At 41.3% G+C, this 26,076-nt stretch overlaps 2 protein-coding genes across 4 annotated transcripts in view; one reads left to right on the top strand and one right to left on the bottom strand.

Moving 5' to 3' along the window:
* The window catches only part of LOC140502856 (uncharacterized), a 51,037-nt gene extending 26,641 nt beyond the window's left edge, over positions 1-24,396 (bottom strand). The window contains exons 1-2 of one of the 2 annotated variants that reach the window (XM_072606914.1): positions 20,650-24,396; positions 16,256-20,521 (exon numbers count right to left, since the gene is read on the bottom strand). In XM_072606914.1, coding sequence (XP_072463015.1) covers positions 19,533-20,375 — 843 coding nt within the window. In that variant the 5' untranslated portion in view covers positions 20,376-20,521; positions 20,650-24,396 and the 3' untranslated portion in view covers positions 16,256-19,532. Of the gene's footprint in view, positions 1-16,255 lie in introns of those variants that run through there. The other variant, XM_072606915.1, reaches the window with a different exon arrangement.
* LOC140502852 (unconventional myosin-Vb) overlaps positions 19,884-26,076 on the top strand; it is a 556,148-nt gene continuing 549,955 nt past the window's right edge. For both annotated transcript variants that reach the window (XM_072606904.1, XM_072606907.1), the window contains exon 1: positions 19,884-20,293. In XM_072606904.1, coding sequence (XP_072463005.1) covers positions 20,267-20,293 — 27 coding nt within the window. In that variant the 5' untranslated portion in view covers positions 19,884-20,266. The remainder of the gene's footprint in view (positions 20,294-26,076) is intronic.

Raw genomic sequence — 26,076 nt, 5'->3', positions numbered from 1 at the left:
CCTATACTCTTTGATCCGGTGACATTGATCTCCTGGTTGTTTCATGAACAAGACACATCTCTGGCTGTCCCCCATTTCTTAAATGCTCTTCCTTCTCTCCTCTTAACTACCCACCCTTCCTGGCTTCCTTTACATCCCAACTAAAATTTCCCAAATCTCTTAATTCTCGTGCCATCCTTTAGTTGTTTTCTGTATAGTTTGTGTTGTACAAATTTGCTTGCTTGTCTCCACCAATTAGATTGTAAGCTCCTTGAGGGCAAGGACTGACTTTTACCTCTTTTGTATCCCCAGTGCTTCACACAGCGCACATAGTAGGAGCTTAATAAATATTGATTGATATAAACGAAGTACTTCCCACCTTAGAGAAAAGATTTGATTATATGTGGATTATATGTATGTGTATATATGTGTATGGTTATATGTACACACATATCAATATATGTACATATACACATGCACATGTGTACACACATGGACATACACAAGTGGGTACACATATGTATATAGATATAGGTATATATAGGTATAATAGGTATGCGTGTGTACCCCCATGACTTGGTTCCCAGACACTCATCTGCAAAACCCCCACCAAGAACTTGGCAAGCAGAACTGGTTGATCATCATTCGTGAATGTGGGGTCCTTAACTGAGAGAAGCCACCTCTGAACCACAAAGAATTGTCAAGTTGAAGAGACAAGACTTCTCCTACTTTCTGCTAGGCTGCGGTTCTGAGAGAGTTAACAAGAAGCTGCTACTAACCCTAGGCTGAGCATCATTTAAAAAAAAATCATTGTCACACTGTAAACGGAAAGAAGATCCCAGCATCCAACTGAGTCAGAGGCTGGAGATGGTGGAGACTGTAGCTGCCCATCAGCACTCTCGGGTTCATGCCAGAGCCCTGAGAACAGGAGGACTGCTCTTCTGAGGACCTGCTAGTGCTAGTGTGGGTTGGGGAATGAGTCCAGAAAGAGTTTTACGCTACTGATATTTATATAAATGTTTTCAAAGCTCTTTACATGCATTATCTCTTTTGGCATCAAAATAACCCTGTAAATTAGGCACTACAGATATTTTTCCCCTAATTTTACAGATGAGGAAACTAGAAGTCAGAGTTGAAGGGATCTGCCCATGGTCACTCAGCTAGTAAACATTGGGGGCTAAAATTGGACCCAGGCTGTAGCATACTGTCAATGATCACTTATTGTAAGAAACATCATAAAGTTATAATCTGAGGCCACAAATGATCAGAAATGACTTAGCCTGGTTACTCAGTGAGAATGAAAAACAACAGGTAGGCAGCCTGAATGTTACCTTGCTGTTCTTAAATTACTAAAATACTCTACTGAAGGACTCTTAGACATTGAATAGCCCGGGGGTGGGAAACCTGTAGCCTCAAGGCCACATGTAGCCTTCTAGGTCCTCAAGTGCAGCCCTTTGACTGAATCCAAACTTCACTGGACAAATCCCCTGAAAGAAAGTATTTGCTCTGTAAAACTTGGACTCAGTCTAAAGGCCGCACCTGAGGACCTAGAAGGCCACATGTGGCCTCAAGGCTGAACGTTCCCTACCCCTGGGATAGCCCTGGGAAAACATAGACAAGAACTCTACAGGGTGAGAAGGCTGGAGGGATTAAGATCTGCACTGCTGGATGGAGTACTCACCTGGGTGAATTCAGGGATCAGCATCATCAAGGAAAATACCAGACAATGATTGAGGTAGGTGAAGTTTGCCCTGGGTATTTTGCTACCTTTCCTTCAGTGTCATTTTTTAAATTTCTCAACCTCTTTCCCCAATGTCCCATTCTCATTTGCTGTCCCTTATCCAGGACATGTCTTATCCTTAGCCTTCCCGCAGTACCTCTTTGAGGGCAGTTTTCCCTAGAATAGCATATGCTCTCCAGCTTGCCCAATCAAAGTTTGCCTGCCTGGTGTATTGTTTCCTCTCAGATCACTATCAGAAGGAAAAGCAAGCCAGTAAAATAATCCCCTTTGGGCTATTAATAACTGACAGCCACTTAATTACTCCTCCAAGTCTTTGTAATTTAACAAAAGACTCTGGTTATACAAAATCTTAACCCAGAAGAATGGATTTCCAAAGAGAAAGATTTCTTTGATTTTGTTTTCGAGGATGGGGAGTTTATTCTTATCTACCTCAAATCATACCATAAAGGGGAATTCTTACTTTATATGAAGGACCAGCCTTGTTTGACTGAGTATGAAGGGCTGGCTGAGAATTGCAGTTTAATCTCCACTAATTTCTTCACTTGTCTCCTGAAAACCAGAGTTAGATAACTATTAGTCCTCAAGAAGCTAAGCTCTCTACTTTCCATCCATTTTATACCATATACCATACCATAATTTATATCATATACCATACCTTATATCTATTTATGCCCCATATATTTATCCTCTCTCTCTATGTGTATGTACATGTATGTGTGCATATGTGTATATATGTGTATATGTACATGTACGTACATATATTCATCTACATACACATACATACATATCTACCTACATATAGATAGATGTAGTGGGTTCAAGCAGGACTAGAGCCTCTGGTGTGAGGGCATGCTGAGCCCTTTCCAGGGCTGCTCATCCACCTTTAGTGTTAACCTGTCACCTGTAAGTTTACCTGTTTACCTTTAAGTCTTACAACTTGCAACTCTCTCCTGTGGCTCCAAGAAGCTGTAGCATACACAGCTGCTACACACTTGGTAAAACCTACTTGGCCTACTGAGCCAGTGCTCAACCAGACTAAGGGTAACTGACAGGTAAAAAACTTTTTGGTGAGTTAGGGGGATGTCTACACCAAGCAAGTAAATACATGCCCCCTAAAAATGGGCAAATGAGAACAATTTGCCCCATGAATGTGGCTGAGTCAGCTGCTGTGGAGCCCTTACAGCTTGGTCAGATATCAAAGATGTCCAAGTCATCTGTTGCATCCTGGGTTATTGCCAGTCATCCTCACTTTGTCCTGCCATTGAACTTTGATGACTCTGGAAGAGAGTATGAGACTGAAGACTCTGTGAAACTGCCTCACTTCAATCCAGCTTACTACATGACATCAGCCCATGATGTCACTGATCTTCAAAAATGAAGAAAGAACAACAGCTTACATGTATGTATATTATGTGCCTGTCTCTCCTATAGAATATAAGCCCTTCCAGGGCAGAGATTGTTTCATTTATTCTATTTGCATCCCCTGTGCCTTGTATAGGGCCTGGCCTGTAGAGGCCTAACAAATACATATCAATTGATTTGTAAGTGGCTAAGAAAACCGCCTTGCACAACTTTAGAGCATTTGTGAGAGTTGGATGTTGCTTATACAGAAGAAGCATTTTCACAGCTGGACAGAATACCTCTCATTAAGTGAACAAAACTAAGGAGTAACAGAGGCTATTTACTCAGCCTTAATTCTATGACTTCTGGATTCGTCTTTTCAGGTCCTTTAGTATCTGAACCTTCCAGTCTCATAGTGTTACTCCCACAGTATTGACAACAAATAGGGCAATACAGTAGAAGGAAACCTGAAATAGGCCTTGAGTCACTTGGATTTTAATCTGGCTATATCATTTTCTAACTGAAGGACCTTGGATAGATCACTTATCTCTCTGAGATTCATTAACAACAACAACAACAAAATCCCTACACTACCTGACATTCAGAGTTATTATGAGGAAATACCATCGCAAACCCCCAAGCACTACAGTTATAACTTCTCTCAAGGCTCTGTGAGCATGTTTCATCATGGTGCATGAAAAATAAAAAGGGGAAAAAACAAAAGCTGTGACTGGGGAATCAGACACTGGATGAATAGCACATCACAGAAAGTCCTACAATCAATGAATCATTCACAAACATTTATCATGAGATGGCAGCTAGGTGGCACACTGAATCATTTCAATGGACGTGGATTCTGAAAGACCCAAGTTCAAATCCTGCCTCGGACACTTACTAGCTGTGTGATCCTGGGAAAGTAACTCAATCTGTTTGCCTCAGTTTTCACATCTGTCTAAAGAGGATAATAATAGCACCTACCTCCCAGGGTTCTTGTAAGGATAAAATAATATTATATGTGTGAGTATAGCTATGTAAAGATATATAAATGCTAGCTGTCATTGCTATTATTATCAAGCATCTAAAATGAAATAGTTCTTGCCCTCAGGGAGCTTATATTCTATAAGAGGCAACATGCATACATACATACAAGAAACATTTTTAAAAGTATATACAAAGTATATCAAGAACAAATGCAAGGTAATTTGAGGGGAAGCGCTTGCATCTATGGGGGGTAGGAAAAGGGCACCTTTAGGAAATAATATTTGAGCACTGACGCAAGCTAGGGAGTCTAAAAGGCAGAGATCTTTGAAGGAGTATATTTTAGGCATGGAGGACAGGCTGTGCAAAGGAAATGGAGTGACATCAGGAAGGAGGGCCCTGTGTGAGGATCAACAAAGAGACTAGGTTGTCTCTACATGAAGGAAAATAATGGAGAACAAGCCCGAAAAGGTAAATTTGAGTCAGATTATATTGTTGATCGGTCCTTTCAGTCGCGTCTGACTCCCCATAACTTCATTTAGGGTTTTTTGACAAAGATATTAGAGTGGTTGCCCTTTCCTTCTCTAGCTCATTTTACAGGAGGCCAACAGGGTAAAATGACTTGCCCTGGGTCACCCAGCTAGTAAATGTTTGACCTCAAGAAGATGAGTCTTCCTGACTTTAGTTCTGACACTCTATCCACTGCAAAACCTAGTCAGATTATAAAGGTCTTTAAATGCCTTTAACAACATCCCATACATAACCTGCCTGGTGAATATGTCAACATATTTCTCCCACTTCAGGGTTACAGTATACTTAGAGAGTCCTTTTGTCAGAGACTTTGCTATGGCAAGGAGGTCTGGTACACTTTGGGTGAATCTTCTCACTCTTTTGAGTCATAGCCTCTGTTTAGGGAAATCTGGGGAAACATATACATGACAGTCCCTAGTAGGGTGACACTAATTTTCTTTTTCTAAGCACAAAGTTCACAATACCTTAGAAGAAAATATAAGAGAATAAAAACAAAAGAGAAATCCTAGAATGAGCAACCATCGGTGTCAAAGATATATAGATCATTATCTATGCATACACTTATACACAATATATGTATACATGTGTTTATATGTATATATGTGTGGGTGTATGTGTGTGTGTATTTATTATATGTGTGTGCATATATGTATGTATATATATTCTTATATTTATTTAGATTTACAAGCATCATGGCTTCTCTCCTGGTATTCCTATCCCACAAATCCTGTCTTGGCTCACTGACAGTCTAGGGCCAGGGAAGAAGGAAGAAGGCGGCATTTTTCTCTCTCCTTCATACTGTTGTTCATAACTCTAGTGCACAGATACCTAGCCCCAGTTACTTAAATCATACTGGAGAATCTTTATAGAATCCTCTGCTGTTTCAGTGCCATCTCCCTGGCACAAGATGAGGGCAAAAAGTCTCATATGTATGTTTTTTCTGGCTGCCAGTTTGCTGGCTCTCTCTCCATAGATCTCCTCCCCACATTTGTTCAGCCCCTCACTTTCCCTACTCTTCACTGTATAGATCCCTTGGGGAATCAGACACACTGTACTTTTTCCAGTAACTCAAATGGCAAAGTGAGTAGGAAAAGGTAAATATTATATTTACAATAGAGCTATGTTTCTATGGTACCACCAAATCAGATATGAACACACACAAATTTTTAAACATAACTGGAAATTAAGTAAATTGATGATGTGGCAATTTGAACCAATGGTTAAGATGACTAAAATCATCAAACCAAAAAGGACAGGGCTAGATTTATTTAGTCACACAGACATGGCCAGAATTTCCAAAGTTTTGCTATTATGCCACATGATTTTCTTTACAGTTGGGTTTAGAACCTCAGCCACCATAGAAATAATGGTCAGTAAGTATGTCAGGAATTTATTTCTTGTATTGCTTATTAACGATCAACTAATAAATTAGTATTTGTTGATCACATGTGTCCAGCATGACTTTTGGTACTGGGAGGGATATAGATCATGGATTTAGTCTGGCCCCAACTTTAAGAACTCCACAGTCTCATTGTAAAGATAAGGCAGTGATTACAAGGACTCAGATCCTATTTAAATTTACCACCTATTTCAATTTTAAAAATTCGATTTTATTTTTAGTTCCTGATTCTCTGCACATATCTCCTCCCCACCTATTGAGAAGGCAGGATATATAAAATCCCTTACAAAATATGAAGTCATGTAAAATAAATTTCTATATTAGCCATGTCCCAACAAACAAAAAAACAAACAAACAAGAAACAAAGAGGAAAAAAAATATGCTTCAATCTGAACTCTGAGTTCATCAGTTTTCTAGCTAGAGGTGGACAGAATTTTTTTATCATGAATCCTTTGGAATTGTGGTAGGTCACTGTGTTGATTAGAGTCATTAAATCTCTTACAGATGGTTATCTGTACAACATTGCTGTTATTTTGTACATTGTTCTCCTCATTCTGCTCACTTCACTTTGCATCTGTTTATATGTCTTCCCAGGGTTTTCTGAAGCCATCTCCTTCATTATTTCTTATAGCACAGTAGTATTCCATCACATTCATATGATAGAACTTGTTCAGGCATTCTCCAATTGATGGGTATCTCTTCACTTTCCAATTCCTTGCCACTACAAAAAGAGCCATTAGAAATATTTTTGTATGTATGGGTTCTTTTCCTTTCTTTTGATCTTTTTGGGCATATGGACTTTTGTAACAGTATTGCTGGGTCAAAGATATGCATGATTTAATTGCTTTTTAGACATAGTTCCAAATTGCTTTCCCAAATGACTGCACTAGTGCACAACTCCCCTACTTAGTGTACCAATTTTCCCACATGCCCTCCAGAATTTGACCTTTTCCTTTGGATTGGACAAGAGGTCCCTACCCAAGGCCACTTAATAGTTGTTTTTTGGACCCTCCTAGTTCAGAGTGAATAATAACTGTTTCTCTTTTGACCAGCAACCCTGAAGGTCTTCCTCTCCCAGTTTGACTTTTTTTTTTTTTGATTGAAGGAGTCATCCCTTGATTTACTTCTTAAAGAGGACTGTTCACTGAAGACGTGCTGCCTCCCTCAAAGTGAGAACCTGGAAAGACCTTAACTTAAAAGGGCCAAGGTCCCCCAGTGTATCCTGGGCCACAGTCATCCTGATTGATATCTGGCCAGAGAACCCAGATGGTTCTGGAGGAGAAAGTGAGGCTGGTGACTTTGCACAGCCCTCTCTCACTCAAATCAAAGTCAATTACAAGTGACGTCATGGTCTTCCCGAAGGAAGGACAAACCACACACAACCAGCCTTTGACCTTTTCCTCTTCTGTCATCTGGGTCAATCTAATATATTAGTATCTGAGTTATTTTAATTCACATTTCTCTAATTATTAGTGATTTAGAGCATCACCTATTTACATTTTGATGATGAGTGGTGATCTGTCTTGGAAGAGGCAGAGTCTGGTGAGCCTTGCTTGTTCTTATCAGCTTGCTGGCCATCCTTCCTGTCCTTTCTTTAGCAAGATCTTCCACACAATAGTAATGGGAAAGGCTCCTGAAGTTTGTTTGCTGACCAATAATTTGACCTTGGATAAATCATTTCTCTCTGGGCCTCATTTTCCTCCCTGTGTAAAAAATCAGGAGGCTGCACTAGACCTTCAACATTCTATGAGTCTAATAACATGAATCTCTGGGCAATAGGAGATTTGTTTTTTAAAAAAAGAAAGCACAGCTATTTGGGCAGGTGTCCAGAAGAGGGCACAAGATGCTGGGGATGGAATGTACTTTGGGCTCTGTTACCCTTTGGGAATGTGATACTAGCGAGTATTCGGTATGCCAGTAGTATCTCACAGTGAGAGAGAGTGATTCCCTATTCATGGGCTGCTGGGCAGATGAGCAGTTTATTAGAGAACTTGGCAGACTCAAAATTACAATTGTCCAAATGTTTGGTTTGTGAGCTTTGAGGCTGATTTCTCTTGATTTGCCCTAAATCTCATTTTCTGCCATTCCACTTCCCTTGACAGAGATGGGGGATGGGAGAGTAGGTTATCAGGATGAGGGTAGGTATGGGAGAGTAGGTTTTCAGAACTAGAGGCCTGGGTTTTATGTATATGTACCAGCCAGCTGTGATTTCAGGGATTCTGGGAAGACTAACCCTTCCCCTCCAAAAGGGAAAAATATTTCTCCTATGCTTGCTGCTGACTGAAATACCTTTAATAGTGGACGAAACATTTCATCCCACCAGGATGAGACTTAAACATAAATACCTTTGGGAGAGAGAATTTGGTGATTTTTAAATAAACGGTTCTTAGATTGTAGGTGGGAGGCTGTCTGTGAAATTGAATGGAAAAAAGTGTATTTTTCTTTCAAAATAATTGCTTTTCTCTGTAAGCCTATGTATTTTATTTTATGATTTAAAAAATATTATCCTGAGAAAGGGTTCATAGGCTTCACTCCATTCCCAGAGGGGTCCATGACACACAAAAAGGTTAAGAATCTCTGCTTTAAATCGAAATTCAGGTATAAATATCAGTTATCAGATCCTTCTGGATCCTTTTTCATCATAGAGTCAGGGGAAAGAATAGCAGAGTATTGGATTCCTTTAGTGGATGCGAGGATGGGAGTGGAACACAGAGGTGAGGGCTGGAGTTCTGAAGACTGGCTTTTGCTTACTTCACAATTCTGCAATTGGGACCCACACAAGTTCCCTGATTTAGTTTAAGAAAAGCAGTTTCTGGAGTAGAATGATAGCTTAGAACTAGAAGGTCTTGCTTAGAGATTGACTAGGCCAGCTTCCTAACTAATGCAGTTATCTTTTCTACATCATTGCAAGTCATCTAGCCTTTACTTGTACACTGGTAGTAGGTGGGAGCTTTGTTCAGTCATTCAGTTGTGTCTGACTCTTCCTGATCCCATGGACCAACTGTCCATGGTGTTTTCTTGCTGAAGATACTGGAGAGGTTGGCCATTTCCTTCTCCATTAAACACCTTTTGTCAGAACTCTCCTCTATCTATGATATGCCCATCTGGGGCAGTTCTGCATGGCATAGCTCAGTTTGAGTTACACAAACCCCTCTGCCATGATAAGCCAGTGATCCAGAGGGGAAGGAGAGAGTTTACTGCTTTTAAAGTCAGCCCATTTCATAGTTGGACCCCTCTTACTGACATGATACTGAGTTAGACTATTATATCCTCCCTTATACTGAATTAGAGGCAGTATGGTATAATGGATAGAGCAGGCACAGGAGTTAGGAAGACCTAGTTTTAAGATGTACTTCTGACACATACTGGTCACTTAACATCAGGCAATCCTCAAAGCATCCACAATTTAATTTGGAAAGACTAGGTGGAGATGGGTAACAATATGAGAAATTGAAGATTGAAAGCTTTGGTGGTAGAACAGGGTCTCCTAGGAAGGAGTGACTTCCATCTACCCCGTCACTGGAGGTATTGATCTAGAGGCTGGATGACTACACTGGGGGTGCTGTAGCAGGTTACAGGTCAGGTGTTGAACTATATTGATAGAGTTCCTCACTAGGAATTACGTGTACCGATGGACTGGTCTGGTATTTTTAAAAATTGAGTTAAAATTTCCCCTGGCTCTTGCTTCTATCCTCTGGAGCAAATAAGAGCACATCTAATCCCTCTTCCACATGATGACTCTTCAAATATTTGAAAAGAGTTCTCATGTCCCACTCATGTTTTTCTAAGCAGGCTAAGTAGGCTGTGTTGCTTCATCTGTTCCTTATATGCCATGGTTTCCATACCTCTTGATCATTATTGTCAATATTCTCTGGACAAAGGCTCCTTTGACCATGTTCTCACCCACTGGAGAAATATGATACAAGATAACAAGTTTGGCTATGTCCAGCCCTATCTCCCACACAGAGGGAACAGGGGGCGGTTTGCTTAAATGTTGGTGCATTCACTGTATGCTGAGGTTGAGGAGCCGGAAATGAACATTTGCACCCCACCAAGGGTTTCAGACAGAAGGGAACGAATAAACTAGACGGTAAGCATACTTGGCAGAATCAATGTTGCTAACAGTTTTACACTGTGAGTAACTAATGCCATCCTTTGATAAAACATAGTCAGTTTGGGGGCTTCTAGCCTCTACCTCCATTTAATAGTTGAGATGCCCTCCCCTCCTTAGAAGGCTCTTTTAATTGCTTCCTCTTTATAGTAAATTAGGTCAGTATTTATGGAGCTCCTGGGGAGAAGGGAATTTGCTGGGATGAAGATCCCACTATTAATAATCACTAGCTTTTATATGCTTTTAAGGTTCACAAAGCATTTTACATGTCATTATCTCATCTGAGCCTCACCACAACCCCGGGCAGTAGATGCTATTAATATGCCCATTGTATGGCTAAGGAAACTAAGGCTGATAAAGATTAAGTGACTAATCCAGGGCAACACAGCTAAGAAAGTAATTGAGGTCAGGTCTCTCTGACTCCACACCCCACCTTCTATTCACTATGCCATATATAAGTGCATCATTCCCTGGTGCTACTTCCATTCTCAGCTCTCAATACAACTTTTCAAGGTGGGGCAGAGGCTACACAAACCAACCCTGGAACCCATAGTTTAATTTAGCATGACTAGATGGAGATGCATAACAACATGAGAGGATCCTAGTGCTAGAAAAAGACTGAAAGGTTTGGTAGTGAAACAGGCTCTCCTGGAAAGGAGTGACCTCTACCCTATCATTGGGCATATTGATTCAGAGGCTGGATTGAGGGTACTGTAGAAGGTATTCCTGTACTAGGTGGAAGACTGCCTTGAGGCAAGACCATAACTTACTATTATCTTCCTCACCCTTCAAGATAAAGTTGCACACTAGTTCAAGGCTCCATGATTTCATGGGTCAAAATATCATAGATTTAGAGTTGGGAAGGAACCTGAGAGGTCCGTAAGTCTAAATCTCTCATTTTCCAGAAAAAAACCAAACAACCTGAGCCCAAGAGGTTAAATGACTTGTCCAGGGTTCCACAACTGTCTGAGGCAGGTTTAGAACCCAAGTCTTCCTGATTTTAAGACCAGCTATCTATCAGGACATACTGCCTCAGTGTAGGCTATCTCTTCACTCATACAGACTTCAACCTCTTTCCACCTTGTAGATGGTCTTTATGAGTTACTGTAGCTAAAAAAATAATGATCTCCAGAAGTTGGAGTCAACTTCTAGTGATGAGTCTCTCTTGAACAGGGCTGGGTTGATTTTCAGATGAGAGGTGAATCATCTTAGGTTGAGAAGCTGGAATTTGCTCTGTGCTATGGCAGAGTTTTTGAAAATCCAGGTTACCTCTGCAACTCAAGAAGGCAGAAAGAAGGACTTCAGTGGAGATATAATACTAGTTCCCTTTATGATTTCAGAGAGTTTTCATTTCATCCTTTAACGGCCTCTGTGGCTTTTCTCACAAATCTTCTCAAATCTGGCATTCGTTCTTATTTTCTTTAGAGGGAATGGATTTGGGAAGAACCAAGAAATAATTTAGGAAAAATCTCTTGGAAGAGGCAGGACTTTAGGAGGAACTTAGGAAGCAAGGGAAGAAGGACCATATCAGATAAATTAATACCTTAAAAGATTCTGGCTTCATGCCATCCCGCAGAACTGTAGACTTCACCAGGGCTAACATTGTCTTATAGAATGAAATAGATTAATTCGATGATAAAACACAATCCCAGAGGACTGAAGATTAATCACACCAGTGACTTTCAGCCAGAGACAAGATGGGCTCAAAATGCAGAATGAGACTGACATTTTTAGACAAGGCCAAATGTGAGAATGTTTTGCTGGGCTATACATATTTGTTTTGAAGTTTGTGTTTTTTGTTGTTTTATCTTTTGTTATTAAATGGGAAGGTGGTGAAAGGGAGAAATAAGTACTTATAAAAATAAATAGATGAGAAGATGGCGGACTAGAGAGACACACTTATGCAGGGTCCTTCCCACAGCCCATAAAATACCTGTAGAGAGGGACTCTCAACAAATTTTGGAGCAGCAGAAGTGGAGAACAACAGAGTGGAGGAGATTTCCAGCCCATGCGGAGCCAAGTGCTGAGCCCAGCCCAGCCTTGGCCAAGTGGCATGGCGCGAGGGGACTCTGGGAGGAGGACACCTCGGGGGCTGAATCTCCAGTTGCAGTTGCGGGTCCTCAGATCCCTCGGCCCACACCGCCAAAGGTCAGTGACAGGGTTTAATCAGCAGGCCAGGAAGGGAGAAAGGCCTTCCCATAGCTCAGGCAGCAGGCAGCAGCCACAGAGCCTGCACAGCAGCCTCTACAGAAGCTCCATTGTTGGAGCATAAAAACCCCTGGGGGCATTGAAGAGCTGAGTCTTGACTCTGCCCTGGGTGGAGGCCCTGGGCAAGCTGGTCTTTGTCTCACACTGAATGGCAGCCCTGCCCATCCAGCTTAATCTGAAAATCAGCCCCCAGTGCTGACTTGGGAACTGGAGGCCAGGTGGCTGTGTAGACGTAACTGCTAAAATTCTGGGCATAAAAATCCCTCTCTGTGTCCACACGCTTGATTGTGCCACCTTGGAGGAACTGAGATCTCACAGATTCCCAGAGTATACCCTACTCTTGACAAAGGACCCAAAAGTCAAGTAACTGGTTGGGAAAATGCCCAAAAAAGGGAAAAAAATAAGACCATAGAAGGTTACTTTCTTGGTGAACAGATATCTCCTCCCATCCTTTCAGATGAGGAAGAACAATGCTTACCATCAGGGAAGGCCATAGAAGTCAAGGCTTCTGTATCCCAAACATCCAAAATAAATATTCAATGGGCTCAGGCCATGGAAGAGCTCAAAAAGGATTTTGAAAATCAAGTTAGAGAGGTGGAGGAAAAACTGGGAAGAGAAATGAGAGAGATGCAAGAAAAGCATGAAAAACAGGTCCACACCTTGCTAAAGGAGACCCAAAAAAATGCTGAAGAAAATAACACCTTGAAAAATAGGCTAACTCAATTGGCAAAAGAGGTTCAAAAAGCCAATGAGGAGAAGAATGGTTTCAAAAGCAGAATTAGACAAATGGAAAAGGAGGTTCAAAAGCTCACTGAAGAAAGTAGTTCTTTCAAAATTAGAATGGAACAGATGGAGGCCAATGACTTTATGAGAAACCAAGAAATCACAAAACAAAACCAAAACAATGAAAAAAATGGAAGATAATGTGAAATATCTCATTGGAAAAACAACTGACCTGGAAAATATATCCAGGAGAGACAATTAAAAAATTATGGGACTACCTGAAAGCCATGATCAAAAAAAAGAGCCTGGACATCATCTTTCATAAAATGATCAAGGAAAACTGCCCTGATATTCTAGAACCAGGGGGCATAATAAATATTCAAGGAATCCACCGATCACTGCCTGAAAGAGATCCAAAAAGAGAAGCTCCTAGGAACATTGTGGCCAAATTCCAGAGTTCCCTGGTCAAGGAGAAAATATTGCAAGCAGCTAGAAAGAAACAATTCAAGTATTGTGGAAATACAATCAGGATAACACAAGATCTAGCAGCTTCTACATTAAGGGATTGAAGGGTATGGAATATGATATTTCAGAAGTCAAAGGAACTAGGACTAAAACCAAGAATCACCTACCCAGCAAAACTGACTATAATACTTCAGGGGGAAAAATGGTCCTTCAATGAAACAGAGGACTTTCAAGCATTCTTGATGAAAAGACCAGAGTTGAAAAGAAAATTTGACTTTCAAACACAAGAATGAAGAGAAGCATGAAAAGGTAAACAGCAAAGAAAAGTCATAAGGGACTTATTAAAGTTGAACTGTTTACATTCCTACATGGAAAGACAATATTTGTAACTCTTGAAACTTTTCAGTATCTGGGTAGTTGGTGGGATTACACACACACACACACACACACACACACACACACACACAGAGCACAGACTGAGTTGAATAGAATGGGATCATGTCTTAAAAAAATGAAATTAAGGGGTGAGAGAGAAATATATTAGGAGGAGAAAGGGAGAAATGTAATGGGGCAAATTATCTCTTGTAAAAGAGGCAAGCAAAAGACTTTTCAGTCGAGGGAAAAAGAGGGGAGGTGAGAGAAAAACATGAAGCTTACTCTCATCACATTCGACTAAAGGAAGAAATAAAATGCACAATCATTTTGGTATGAAAACCTATCTTACAATACAGGATAGTGGGGGAGAAGGAGATATGCAGGGTTGGGGGGATGATAGAAGGGAGGGAAGTGGGAGGAGGGAGCAATTTGAGGTCAGCACTCTTGGGGAGGGACAGGATCCAAAGAGAGAACAGAAGCAATGCGGGGCAGGATAGGATGGAGGGAAATATAGTTAGTCTTACGCAACATGACTATTATGGAAGTCATTTGCAAAACTACACAGATATGGCCTATATTGAATTGCTTGCTTCCCAAAAGGAATGGGTGGGGAGGGAGGGATGAAGAGAAGTTGGAAGCCAAAGTTTTAGGAACAACTGTAGAGCATTGTTCTTACTACTAGGAAATAAGAAATACAGGGAATGGGGTATAGAAAGTTATCTTGCCCTACAGGACAGAAGAGAAGATGGGGACAAGGGAAGGGAGGGATATTAGAAGAGAGGGCAGATCGGTGACAGGGGCAATTAGAATGCTCGGCGTTTTGGGGTGGGGGAGGGGAGAAATGGGGAGAAAATTTGGAACCCAAAATTTTGTGAAAATGAATGTTAAAAGTTAAATAAATAAATTTAAAAAGAATGAAAAAAACCAAATAGATGAGAAGGGAAAACAAGAGTTAGCACTTTTAAGTTTTGCAAACTATGTTACAAATATCTCATTTTATCCTCACAACAATGCTGTGAGGTAGATACTTGTCTTCATTTTACAGAAAAGGAAACTGAAGCAGACAGAGGTTAAGTAATTTGTCCAAGGCTGCACAGTTAGTAAGCTAAGGCTGGATTTGAACTAAAGTCTAGTACCCTAACCATTGCGTAACCTACCTGCCAAATTAAATAAATTAATAAGTAGTAGGCAAGCTCCTTGAGGATAGAGAACATTTGGTTTTTGCCTCTGAATCCCTAGCACCTACTAAAGTGCCTTAATACTTAGCAGGCATTACTTTAATGCTTATTAATTTCAATTGCATTTTCATTTATGTCTTTGTAACCAACCAAGGTGATGTTATGGCATCCATGTTACATTTTGTGGGGCCTGGTAGTGTCTCCATACTAGGTTTCTATAACAGCTGTTGCCATATTGGGCTCTGTAGGATCATAGTGTTTTTAATGTGTATATAGGCAATCAGAAAGGGTAGTCAGGAGGTAGCCAGGGGTGCACAACAATTTTCTATCTTCTTCCTCCCCATCACCTTCAGATCTCTTGGTTTGAGGGTAACTGATGATGATATGATGACATCATAACAAATATTACTTATACAATGGTTGAAGATTTTCAAAGCACTCCATATCCATTATCTTATTTAATCCTCACAACAATTCAGGTATTATTTCTATTTTGCAGATGAAAAAACAGAGGCTGAGAGATTAGCTCATTTGTTTATGCTCAGACAGCTCATAGTTGTATGAGGTAGACTTGGAACCCAAGTTTCTTTTAATTCTGGTCCTACTGGTTTTCCCATTACAGGACTGCCACTAATGCTTACAAGACCATCGATGCAGCACAATGAGCCTATCACTTCTAAACGTTGGGCATACATCCCAGTGCACAGAGTAAGCCCACAGAAGTAGAGATGGCCTCAGATTTGGAACCTATGCCTCTGTCTGCACTGTATGTCAATCACAGACCAGCATGGCCATACCCTGGACCTATCAGCGCATAGTACAGGTCTAAATATGCCCCCTGCTCAAAAACATTAGGGCCTCTTTATATAGGATAAAATACAAGATTTTTTTTAAATTTGTACTCAAGGTCTTCTATTATCTGATTCCATCCATCACTTCTAGCTTTACTTGACAATATTTTCCATCCTTCTGTCAGTCCATCCACACACACACACACACACAAACCCCCCAAAGCATTTTAGTAAATGATCCCTGAATTCCAGACACTGTACTAAGGCTGGGGATAAAAAAAGTTAAAAAAAAAATACAATTCCTTCTTCTCTCAAGGAACTTACAATTTAATAGGGGATACAGCCTGCAATAATTAGATACAAGATGTGTACTGATTAGAAAAGAGAAGACCAACAGCTGAGGGGACTGATGAAGACATCAAATATTCAATTTGATTTAATTCAGAAAACATTTATTAAAGATCTCTTATGTAAAGTACCGTACTAGGCTCCTTGTCCTCAGACACCTTTAAGAAGACACAGGATGCACATGAATTAGTAAATGAGACACAGTTTGAAAATGAAGATATCACCACTTGTTGTGGTGGGAATAAAGGGAAATCCTTGCAGAGGCAACACCTGAGCTGAGCCCTTAAGGATTCTAAAGGGAGGCTCTAAGGGGCATTGCAAACCTGGTGGTGAAGTTGGAGGAAGAGCTTGTGTGAAAGCTTAAAGACAAGATGCTGAAAAGGGAAATTTCATCCAGTTCATCAGGAATGACAAATGAGTGAAGGAGAGTGATGTGAAATAAGATTGGAAAAGTGGACTGCAGTTAGTTTATGCAAGACCTTACATTCCAAAGGCTGTATATTTTATCCTAGTGGCATAGACTACATTCTACCTAGTCAGACTGCTAGCTGTTCCTTGATTTCCTTCTCCAAGAATTTGTGCAAACTCTCCCCCCAAACCTGAAATTAAACTTCCTTCTTACCTTTGCCTGTTGAAATCCTTATCTTTCTTTAAGACCTCCTACCAACTTTTCTGTGAAGCCTTCCTTCATCTGCCCAGATTAAAGTGATCTTTCCTCAAATCTTCTAAGAGTACTTTGTCTGTGGATCTCTTCCTTACTTTTATTGCATTCTACCTTTCCTATTTTTAATTTGTAAATATGCTGTATCCCCCTCATTATAGTGTAAGTTCCTTGAGGGCACATGTTTTCCTCCACCTTCTATCCTCAGCTGTTACAAACATTTAATAAGTGTGTTAAAAACTTAACTGAATCAATTGTGCTGGCAGCAGGGCATTTCAGGAGTAGAGAATGGTGGAGAACAGGCACAGTAGTAGGTTAGTAAGAAAGTAGGAGATATTTTCACAGAACACTAAATGGTCAAGTTTAACTGGAGAATAGAGTGAGGAATCTAGTCTGGTGTGGTATTAAGGACACTTAATAAATGCTGATTGAATGGGCTTATCTAATTACTATTCCAATTTGACAAAGAAGGTGACTGTCAATGACAAATCTCAGAACTTCCATGTGACCATTTTTCTCTATGCTGTGATTCTCACATCTATTTATCCAGCTCCAAGCTCTCTCCTGATCACCTGTCTTAAATTTTTAGCTGTCTACTGGATATTTTGAACTGGATGTTCCATAAATGTATCCAACTCCACATATCCAAATCCAAGTTCACTATCTTTCTTCCTAAACCTTCCCCTCTTTCTAACTTCCTTTCCTAAGGGGGCACCATTCTCTTTCCAGTCACCCACACTCAGAAGTAGGTATCATGCTTGATTCCTCACTCTCTCTTTCCCCACTTCCCCTCCATATGCAATCAGTTAGTTTCCAAGTCCTAGCAATCAATTCTACTTTCATAACATCTTGTTCCCCGTGCCCCACCCCGTTCCCCTTATGACATCCCCACTCTGTTGTAGGCCCTTATCAACTCAGGCCAGGATGACTGCAATAACTTTCTGGTCTTTAGTCTCTTCCCACTCCAGTCCATCCTCTCAGCTGTTAAATTTATCTTTTTAAAGCTCAGGTGTAATCATATTGGCCCTCTAATCCATAAACTCCAATGACTCCCTGGTACCTCCAGATCAAATGTAAAATACTGTTTAGTTTTTAAATCTCTTCTACTTTTTCAGTCTTTTTACCTTATTCCCATCACATGTTCCCAATCCAGTGATACTGGCCTCCTTACTGTTCCTCCCACAAGACCCTCCATCTCCCAACTCCATGTATTTTCACTACCCTATGCCTTGGAGTTCTCTCCCTACTCATCTCTCTCCTAGCTTCCCTGGCTTCCTTTAAGGTCTCAAATAACATCCTACTTTCAGCAAGAAGTCTCTTGTTGTCTCCCTTAATGCTAATGCTTTCCCCCTGGGATTATTTCCTCTTTATCCTATCTATATGTCGCTTGCATATAGTTATTTGCATACTGTTCCTGTTAGTCTGAATGCCTTGAAAGCAGGAACTGTTTTTGCCTTCTTTTTGAATTTTCAATGCTTAGAAGCGTCTAGCACATAGTAGACACTCAATAAGTGTTTGTTGATGTGTTGCCTTATAGTTGGTGACCAGAAGTGTGTGTCATTTCAGATTTAAATTTTGCTGTGAAGTGAAGAAAATAGACAAGTCTCTTCACAGGAGACTTCCCTCCTCATAGATCATAGCTTGGGACCCCTGCTGTGGGGTCCAGAACCCTAACTGATTCAGGGAAGATTGTAGTGTTCACATCATGGTGATTATACTTAACTCTAATCTGAGAACTCAACCTGTATTCCTGTCATCCCTCTTTCCCTTCCTTATTTCTCCCCTTTCTCCTTCCTCCATTCCAGTTGCTACCCGTCTAACTCCTTACAATTTTGTTTCTAATTTAGGAGCATATTCTACTTAGTATCAGAGCAGTCTGAACTAGAATGAACCTTAGATACCAACTTAGATACCAATACCCTTATTTTGTTGATGAGAAAATGCTGAGAAGAATTGACTTGTCCAAGGTCATACTGGTAGAACATAGAAAACCAGATTTTCAAACCTAGGTTCTCTGCAGTCAAATTTAGTGTTTTTCTCACTCTACCACAGTTGGTTTGGGGTAGGAAGGTGTGAAGTTGTTAAAGGCAGCCAAATGACATTGGCAGTGAAGAAGGAAATATGGTGGAAGTCAACATAGGGGGAGGGAGGAGGGGTGGGATCAAGGGAAAATGTATAGATAAGGAAGTGCACCCGAATATTTTTCTGCATAAATTATTCATTTGGAATGGCCGGGGCGTTGCTTTGTAGAAATGGAAAGCTCTTATTGCATAATACATCTCTTTACCTGTCATCATACTAACATTAGTAGACAGATCTCTTCAGCATTTGTTACAAGTTTACCAGTGCTATCAATATTTTACTGTACAGTTACTTTGATTTCAGGGGAGATGATTGGCTCTCAGGTGTCCAAATCAATGTAATAATAAACTGTTACAAAACTAATATCTACTATTTCCAAATAGTAGTTTTGTTTTTAAAGCCCCCTTACTTTTCTGGTCCTCTTACTTACTTCCCTCCACTTATGCCCAATTCAGTGACACTGGCCTCCTCACTGTTTCTCAAAGAAGACAGGCAAGTTATGACCCTGGTGTCACTGTTTCAGAAGACTTGTTGGCACTCCCCCCCTTCCTTTTTTTCTTCATTTACTCTGATTTTTTCTTCTCTCTTTCACACGCTTAGCTCCGCGAGTGCTACCCAAGGCTAACAGGGTGACCAAGATTGCGTGTGTCTCTGTTTACACACACGATTCACCTGTCTTTCGCCAGGTCCGGCCGGTGTTTGCCCCCAGGACCAGCAGAGGGCGGTCCGGGATCGGTTCCACGCGTGCCTTGCTCCCGCCCGCCCCGCGGGACTCACAAGGTGCTGAGCAGAGGATTCCCGGGGTGGCCACAGCGTTCTCCGATCCGATCCTCCGCGGGGTAGGAGGAGCCGTCCTGCCCCCCGCCAGAGCCCTGCGCACCTGCAGGTCGCGGAAGGCGCCGAGGACGCACGGAGCGCCCGACTCTGACGCTCCAGCACCTCCTCCCCATACCTGAACTGGGAGCGGCGGAGCTCAGCTGCCTCCTCCTCCTCCCTCCCTTCTCCTCCCCCTCCTCCTCCTTCACCTCCTCTGCTGCTGCTCCCAGCCTTAGTCCCAACTCCAGCCCGGCTGCCTCCCGAGTAAAGGTCGCTCAGGAGGAGAGAGGAGCCAGGAAGTGGAGCCTCGAGTGAACAGGGAGGGGAAAGTGGGGGCGATAAAAAAAAAAAGAAGGAAGGAAAAACTCTTTGTAAGTGCAGGAAGATGGCGCCACACGGGCAGCGGCTGGTGTGAGAGCCACCGCGGGCAGCGAGCAGCACCGAGAGCTGGGATTGACCTGGAGAGTGGAGCCGGATCGCTCGAGCTAGGGCTGAGCTTCCAGACGCGCCTCCGGGTTTGTCGCTGCGCCGGCGAGGCCATGTCGGTCTGCGAGCTCTACAGCCAGGTGAGTGTGGCCGCTCCAGGTGCAGGGGAGGGAAATCAGGATAAACGAGCCTGGGGCTTGGGAAGAGGGGGAAGCAGCACATCTGGAACACGTTACGGCGTCTCAGGGCTGGAGAGGTGTGTGCAGTCGGGGACGGTTTCTTCTTCCCCGTCTTCTACCTCGGGGGTAAGGTGGTGGGCATGGAAGATACTCAACTCGGTCTCTGCTCCACTACCCCTAACTTCGCAGCTGGGGAGAAAGTTTGGTTATTGCTACTTGGGAAGCGCCACACCTGTCCCGTCTCTCCAGCCCCTCCTAGTACTGCCAGCTTTTGGCTGGCTAGCTCCGAAGTTCCTTGGTCTCCTGACTTCTCTTACCTTCCCAACTCGGCCCAGTCGGTGCAGAGCTTTCCAGTACTTTCCCAGTCCATCATTAGTCTTTTCCTATATTTCCACTTCCCTCTCAGGCCTCACTCGTTCTCTGGCAGCCTCCCTTTCACTTCCAGGCCTCCGCCTCTTGCTTTTCCATCCATTCACTGGACCTCTCGTGCCTCTTACCTCAGTAGCTAGAGCGTTCTCACTTGGTTTTGTTTTTTTTCCCAGGCTAAACTCCTTCCGTCCCGGGCTGGTACTCTCCCGGGTTTCGGGCTCGCCGGTTTGCCGCCCCCTCCCCCTATCAAGACCCACCCCTGGTGCATTGCAGCTTGAGGCTCTCTGACCAGCCCAGGGCCGATCCGGACGGGTCCCCACTGACATCAGAGAAACCTCTTTTCTCATAAACTAGTCTTCAGGAATTCGGGAGGGGAAAGTGGCAAAGGGGTAGAAAGGGAGAAGAAAACGGGGAGATGGAGAAAGACTGGGGCCAGGTTTTATAAGGCTATGAGAAAAAAAGGGTTCCATTTGAAAATTTGGTCGGCCGTGGGAGAAGCGGGAGAGGAGAGTTGAGATTATCATTATAATTTTCTTGCGAAAGTGTGCGGTTGGTTATATTGTTTAGGGGGAAGGTTTTGAGGGAACATAGAGTTCGGTCGATGGGGAACTACCGGAAGGATTAAAGATTCCAGCCGATCTGTTTCTCCCCATCCTGCAGCTTAGAACCCAGGATGGGGAAAGATCCAAACAGGTGCATACGCAGAGCTGAACCACCCACAATTTCAATGCAGTTGCTGTTGTCAAAGTTAGGGACTTTCTAACAACTCTTCACCTAGCACTCTTTGAAAGGCTTCAACTGCTCAAACTTACACAGTTCAACTTTGCTCTGGAGTCCAAACTCAGAGGCAGATGAGTTAATTTGATTTTTTTATTTTTATTTTTAAAACCCGTCTAAAGTACTAGCTTTTTCTCTTCCTTATTCGTTTTCTTTCTTAGTTGGAAATGTTGACCGTCCCTTACTTCCTCAACCTCTTCTGGATTTGGAGTGGGGCGTGTGTGTGTGTCTGTGTGTGTCTGTGTCTGTGTCTGTGTCTGTGTCTGTGTCTGTGTCTGTGTCTGTGTCTGTGTCCCGGTTGGTCCGTGTCTCGGTGCGTTTCTCTAAGACTTGGATGCTGACACTGTTTGGGGAGGGGTGTGTGTGTGTCCGTGCCCCTAAGACTTGGTTGCTAGCACTTGTGTAGTTTATAAATCAGCCACGGAGAAATGGGGTGGTAATGGGAGGAAAGGAAACTTCTCCTAGTCGTTGTCATCATCGTTATCTCAAAAAAATTTTTAAGTTAAATCGTTAAGGGAAGGGAAAAAATAAATGGAGCCTCACTGCTAGTGTGGGTAAGGAGATATATCCATACAATAATCTTTCTCTTTTTCCGATGAAACTGGCTCCATGTGGGTGGGTAGAAGAGGGACTTTTACATTCTCTCCTTCCCGAGGAGGAGAAAAAGGGCTAGAATGAATAGGAATTGTTTCTAGTTTTAGGGGATGGGCGTGGCTCGAGCCTCCTGCCTTGGCTGGAGAACACTTGGGGGTCGCCTGGGGCACCAGCTGGGTTAGACGGAAAGACCAAGCTACCTCTTGGCGACTGTGGGAGCCAGCTAGTTATATCTCTGCTCCTACTCTCAGGTGTGAAAAAGCCACTGACTGTCAGGTTTACCCTTATTTACGGGGAGTGGAGCTAAATGACATTCAAAGTCCGAGCGTCCAATTCTTTTGCTGATGCAATGAAACCTCTTGCCCTGGGAATAATAGTGGAACGCCTGTGTGACACCGGAGACTGAATTATAGTATAGAGTTTTTTTCCTTAATTTAAAGAAATATAATTTCTAAGTTTAGTGCAGTAAGCTTAAGTAAAGGCTTAAGCATCCCTTATCAAAAGACTAATCTAAGTTCAGTAAATACCAAAAGCTAAGCTACAATTTGTCCAGCAGAATGAGCTATATATTATTATGTGATGTAGTAGGTAATTCACTATAACCTGTGTAAAGCCCAGAAGTCTCCGTCTCAGCCCTCTTTATCTACTGATTCCTTTCCTCCCTTATAGGAACATCCCAAATTCTCAATCTTAAAAAATAAAAACAACCCTCAGTAGACATTCCATTCTCTGAAGTTATCCTCCTGCCTTTTCTCAGCTGGACTCCTAGAAAAACCTGTATACACCGCTTGCTCTCTATTTCTTCTCTCACTCACTTTTCGGCCCTTTGTTAATCTGGCTTCTGACCAAATAACTCAACTCAAACTTCTCTCACCCACTCCCTGTACAACTTGATCCCAGCCTATGTTCAAGCTTTATTACACTTTACTCCGTTTTACCCACGCATCCATCTGACCAAATCACCCTTCTTACCTCACACATGGCATTCCATCTCCTCTATCCTGTCTACACTGTCTATCCTTCACCTCCCACCCCACCCCCCATCTCTGGTCTCTTTCCTTCAAAGATTAGAACAAATCCATACGAAGTTTTTCCTGATCCTGTAGTTGGTAATGACTTTTTATTTCCCCTTCTTCAATATTCTTGTGTCTTTTGTAATATGTTGTATGTATGTATGTATCTGCATACTGTCTTTCCTGGCTAGGTCAAACAGTAGTCCAGTAGGCCAGGGACAGTTTCATTTTTGTGAAATTATATGTGTTGTCTCCTCCGGTAGAATGTGAACTCTGAGATTAGAGATTATATGACTTTTGTTCCCCAGCACAGCACTTGGAGTTTAGTGATCAATTAATAAATGTCCCATTCATTCACTTTTTTGTCTGTCCTCCATATCTAGAATAGTAACTAGCCTATAGGAGGTATTTAATAAATGTGTCTTGATCAATCATAGGTCTATTCTATTACAAACTTTAAAATTCTTTAGGATAAAACAATAAATTGGTTCTACAAACTGCAGGCTGGTTGAGAGAATCCTTTAATTACTTGAGACCTTGACTTGAAAAGGCTGCATTTTGCTTGGAGGTATTTATTCAGACATAAGACCTTAAAGTATGTAGAGGAAGAAATTTTAAATTTTATTTTTAATAACCATTGAATATACTGTCAGAACTACTACAGAGTCTGCATCAGTAAGGTTCTGGCACAATTTTTCATGATTTTTAAAGGATCTACTAAAACCATGACCATCTAGGAAAAGTTTGAAAAAACAAAAGAAAAACATGCCCAAGACATTCAAAAGTATTTTTTACTAGTTTGAGAGTTTCTAATAATTAGATTTAATAGACTTGTCCTTATATATATTCTCTTAATAGTTCCCACTTATTTTTAAGTAGTTTTGCATTAATTTTTGGAAAAAAAGTATCATTTTATATAAACACTGGTGAAACTGGCTTTGAAATTTACTGTGCTTAGAGTACTAACTGCCACTTTGAGGTATTAGGTCCACAGCCCCTAGAAAAATTATCATTCACTTTGGTGAGGTAAGTACCTGTATTTTTTAACATATAACTTTGTGTGGTTACTTCCTTATCTTACCATCTTCCCTTGTGTCTATGCATTATATAATGTGCAGAGTAATCTTATCTAGTGTTTTCATTCAGATTCATTTTCTATAGCTTCTTGTGGAAGTGGTTTATTAAGGGGCAGTGGGGTGCTGGTAGATCTCATTATATGGGTCAGGAAAGTGTATGTTCAAATCGTGACTCAGTTGTGTGACTGAGTGAGTCACACCTTTTCTGTGCCTTGGTTTCTCTATCTGCAAAAAAAAAAAGGAAGGAATAAGTAAGGAACACTTTTGTAGTACTTGTCTTGAGGTTGCTAGAAAACTGTTTTGGAAACCTTAGTGTCACTTATAAATATTAGTGGTTGTTCATTTCAGTGATTTGTCAAAATAGCCAATGTTCATTTTTATTTTTAGTTACACTGAATCTTGATGTAAACTTTAATGTATTATGCATGATGGAAACAATTATCTGATAGATGTCAAAAGAATTCCAAAGACAGATTTATTAGAAGATTGAAAGTCTTCCTAATGGAGATTTTAAGAAACTCCTTACCAGTTTCTTGCCAGTTTCTTCAGAATGTACTTGGAAAATGTTCTTGATTGGTATGAGAAGCATTTAAAGTTTTATTTGGAAGGCTTAAGCATCCCTTATCAAAAACAAATACTTAGAACTAAGGTTCCTGTGTGATATTGCATGTCCTTTTTCCTTCTTCCTGTTCTTCTCTCTCCCCACCTTTCATCTCTTTCCAGTTTTCAATCCTTTATTCTCTCCTTTCTTATTGTTTTGACTCTTATTTGTTTGTTTGTTTGGTTATTTATTTATTTAAAACAAGACACATCTGCCACCTCCAATCTCTGCTTTTTGAAGTAGTTTTCAGTCATTACCACACATTCAGTCATTGCTTCTGTGCATCTCCTCAAAAAATAAAAGACGCCCAAAAGCTTGATTCCTTAACTTGGAAGAAATTGCTTTCTCAGAGCAGGGAGGAGGACTATAAACTGCTAGATACTTTCAGGGTGAGGTCAAGGTGAGTCAGTCTTATTCAAGACAGGTTGGGAAACTGCTGGGTTTGGTTTCTGTAAGTGAAAAGAATGTAGCAAATGTCACTTGTTTGCTTCTAGCCCACCTAGCGAAACAGAGTCAGATTAATTTGATTTGGATGGTACCTAGCACTGAGCATCGTTCATGTGGGTGCATAGTAAACACCATTTTGATTATGGTGATTGCAGAAAATATTCTGGAATTATACAAACTGGTTTGAAGGCTGTATATAGCTCTTTACTATAAAGGGATAGGATGCCTTTGCCCAAAGATTCTTTAAAGAACAGTTCAAATGCTGTTCCCCTGCCTCTTGGTAATGAATATCACTTGCTTAGTACTTTGATTCACAATTTTCCAGAACACATCACCAGAGGATTTTTTTCTGTGTGTGTGTGTGTGTGTATGTATACATACTGTACTTGAGTTTGCACTGGAACCCATACTTTATCCCCCAAGGCTCCATGAGGGCAAGAATGACATTTTACCCTAATGTTGTGTTTTCTTTGTGCTTACTTAGCAAGGGCTCTTCACAGGACTCTTAATAAAAGCTTGATGAATAAATGAGTGAATGCATAGTAGATGCTAAATAAATTCTTGCTGGTTGAGTGATGACAGATTTAAAGCCCGAGGTCTGAATAGAAATGAGTAAAATACCAACAGTCCCTCATAATATCCCTTCTAGGAACCATTTATTTCAGCAACTAGTTTCCTTGAAGACCCTTTCCACATTTTCCTTTTGTTAATGTGCTACTAATATCTTATTTCATTAGCTGCAGGAGATCTGACCTTTAAAAGGCTGTTTAGCAGCTCAAGGTCAAATTGCAATCTGAGCATATTATCATGTTTCGTATTTCTTGTTTGATAAAGATGATGACATTCCACATATAATATAGGAGGAAG

The sequence above is a fragment of the Notamacropus eugenii genome, chromosome 4 (genome assembly GCF_028372415.1).
Source record: "Notamacropus eugenii isolate mMacEug1 chromosome 4, mMacEug1.pri_v2, whole genome shotgun sequence".
NCBI lineage: Eukaryota > Metazoa > Chordata > Mammalia > Diprotodontia > Macropodidae > Notamacropus > Notamacropus eugenii.
Note: the sequence above shows the minus strand (reverse complement) of the source record. Positions and strands in the feature narration are given on the sequence as shown.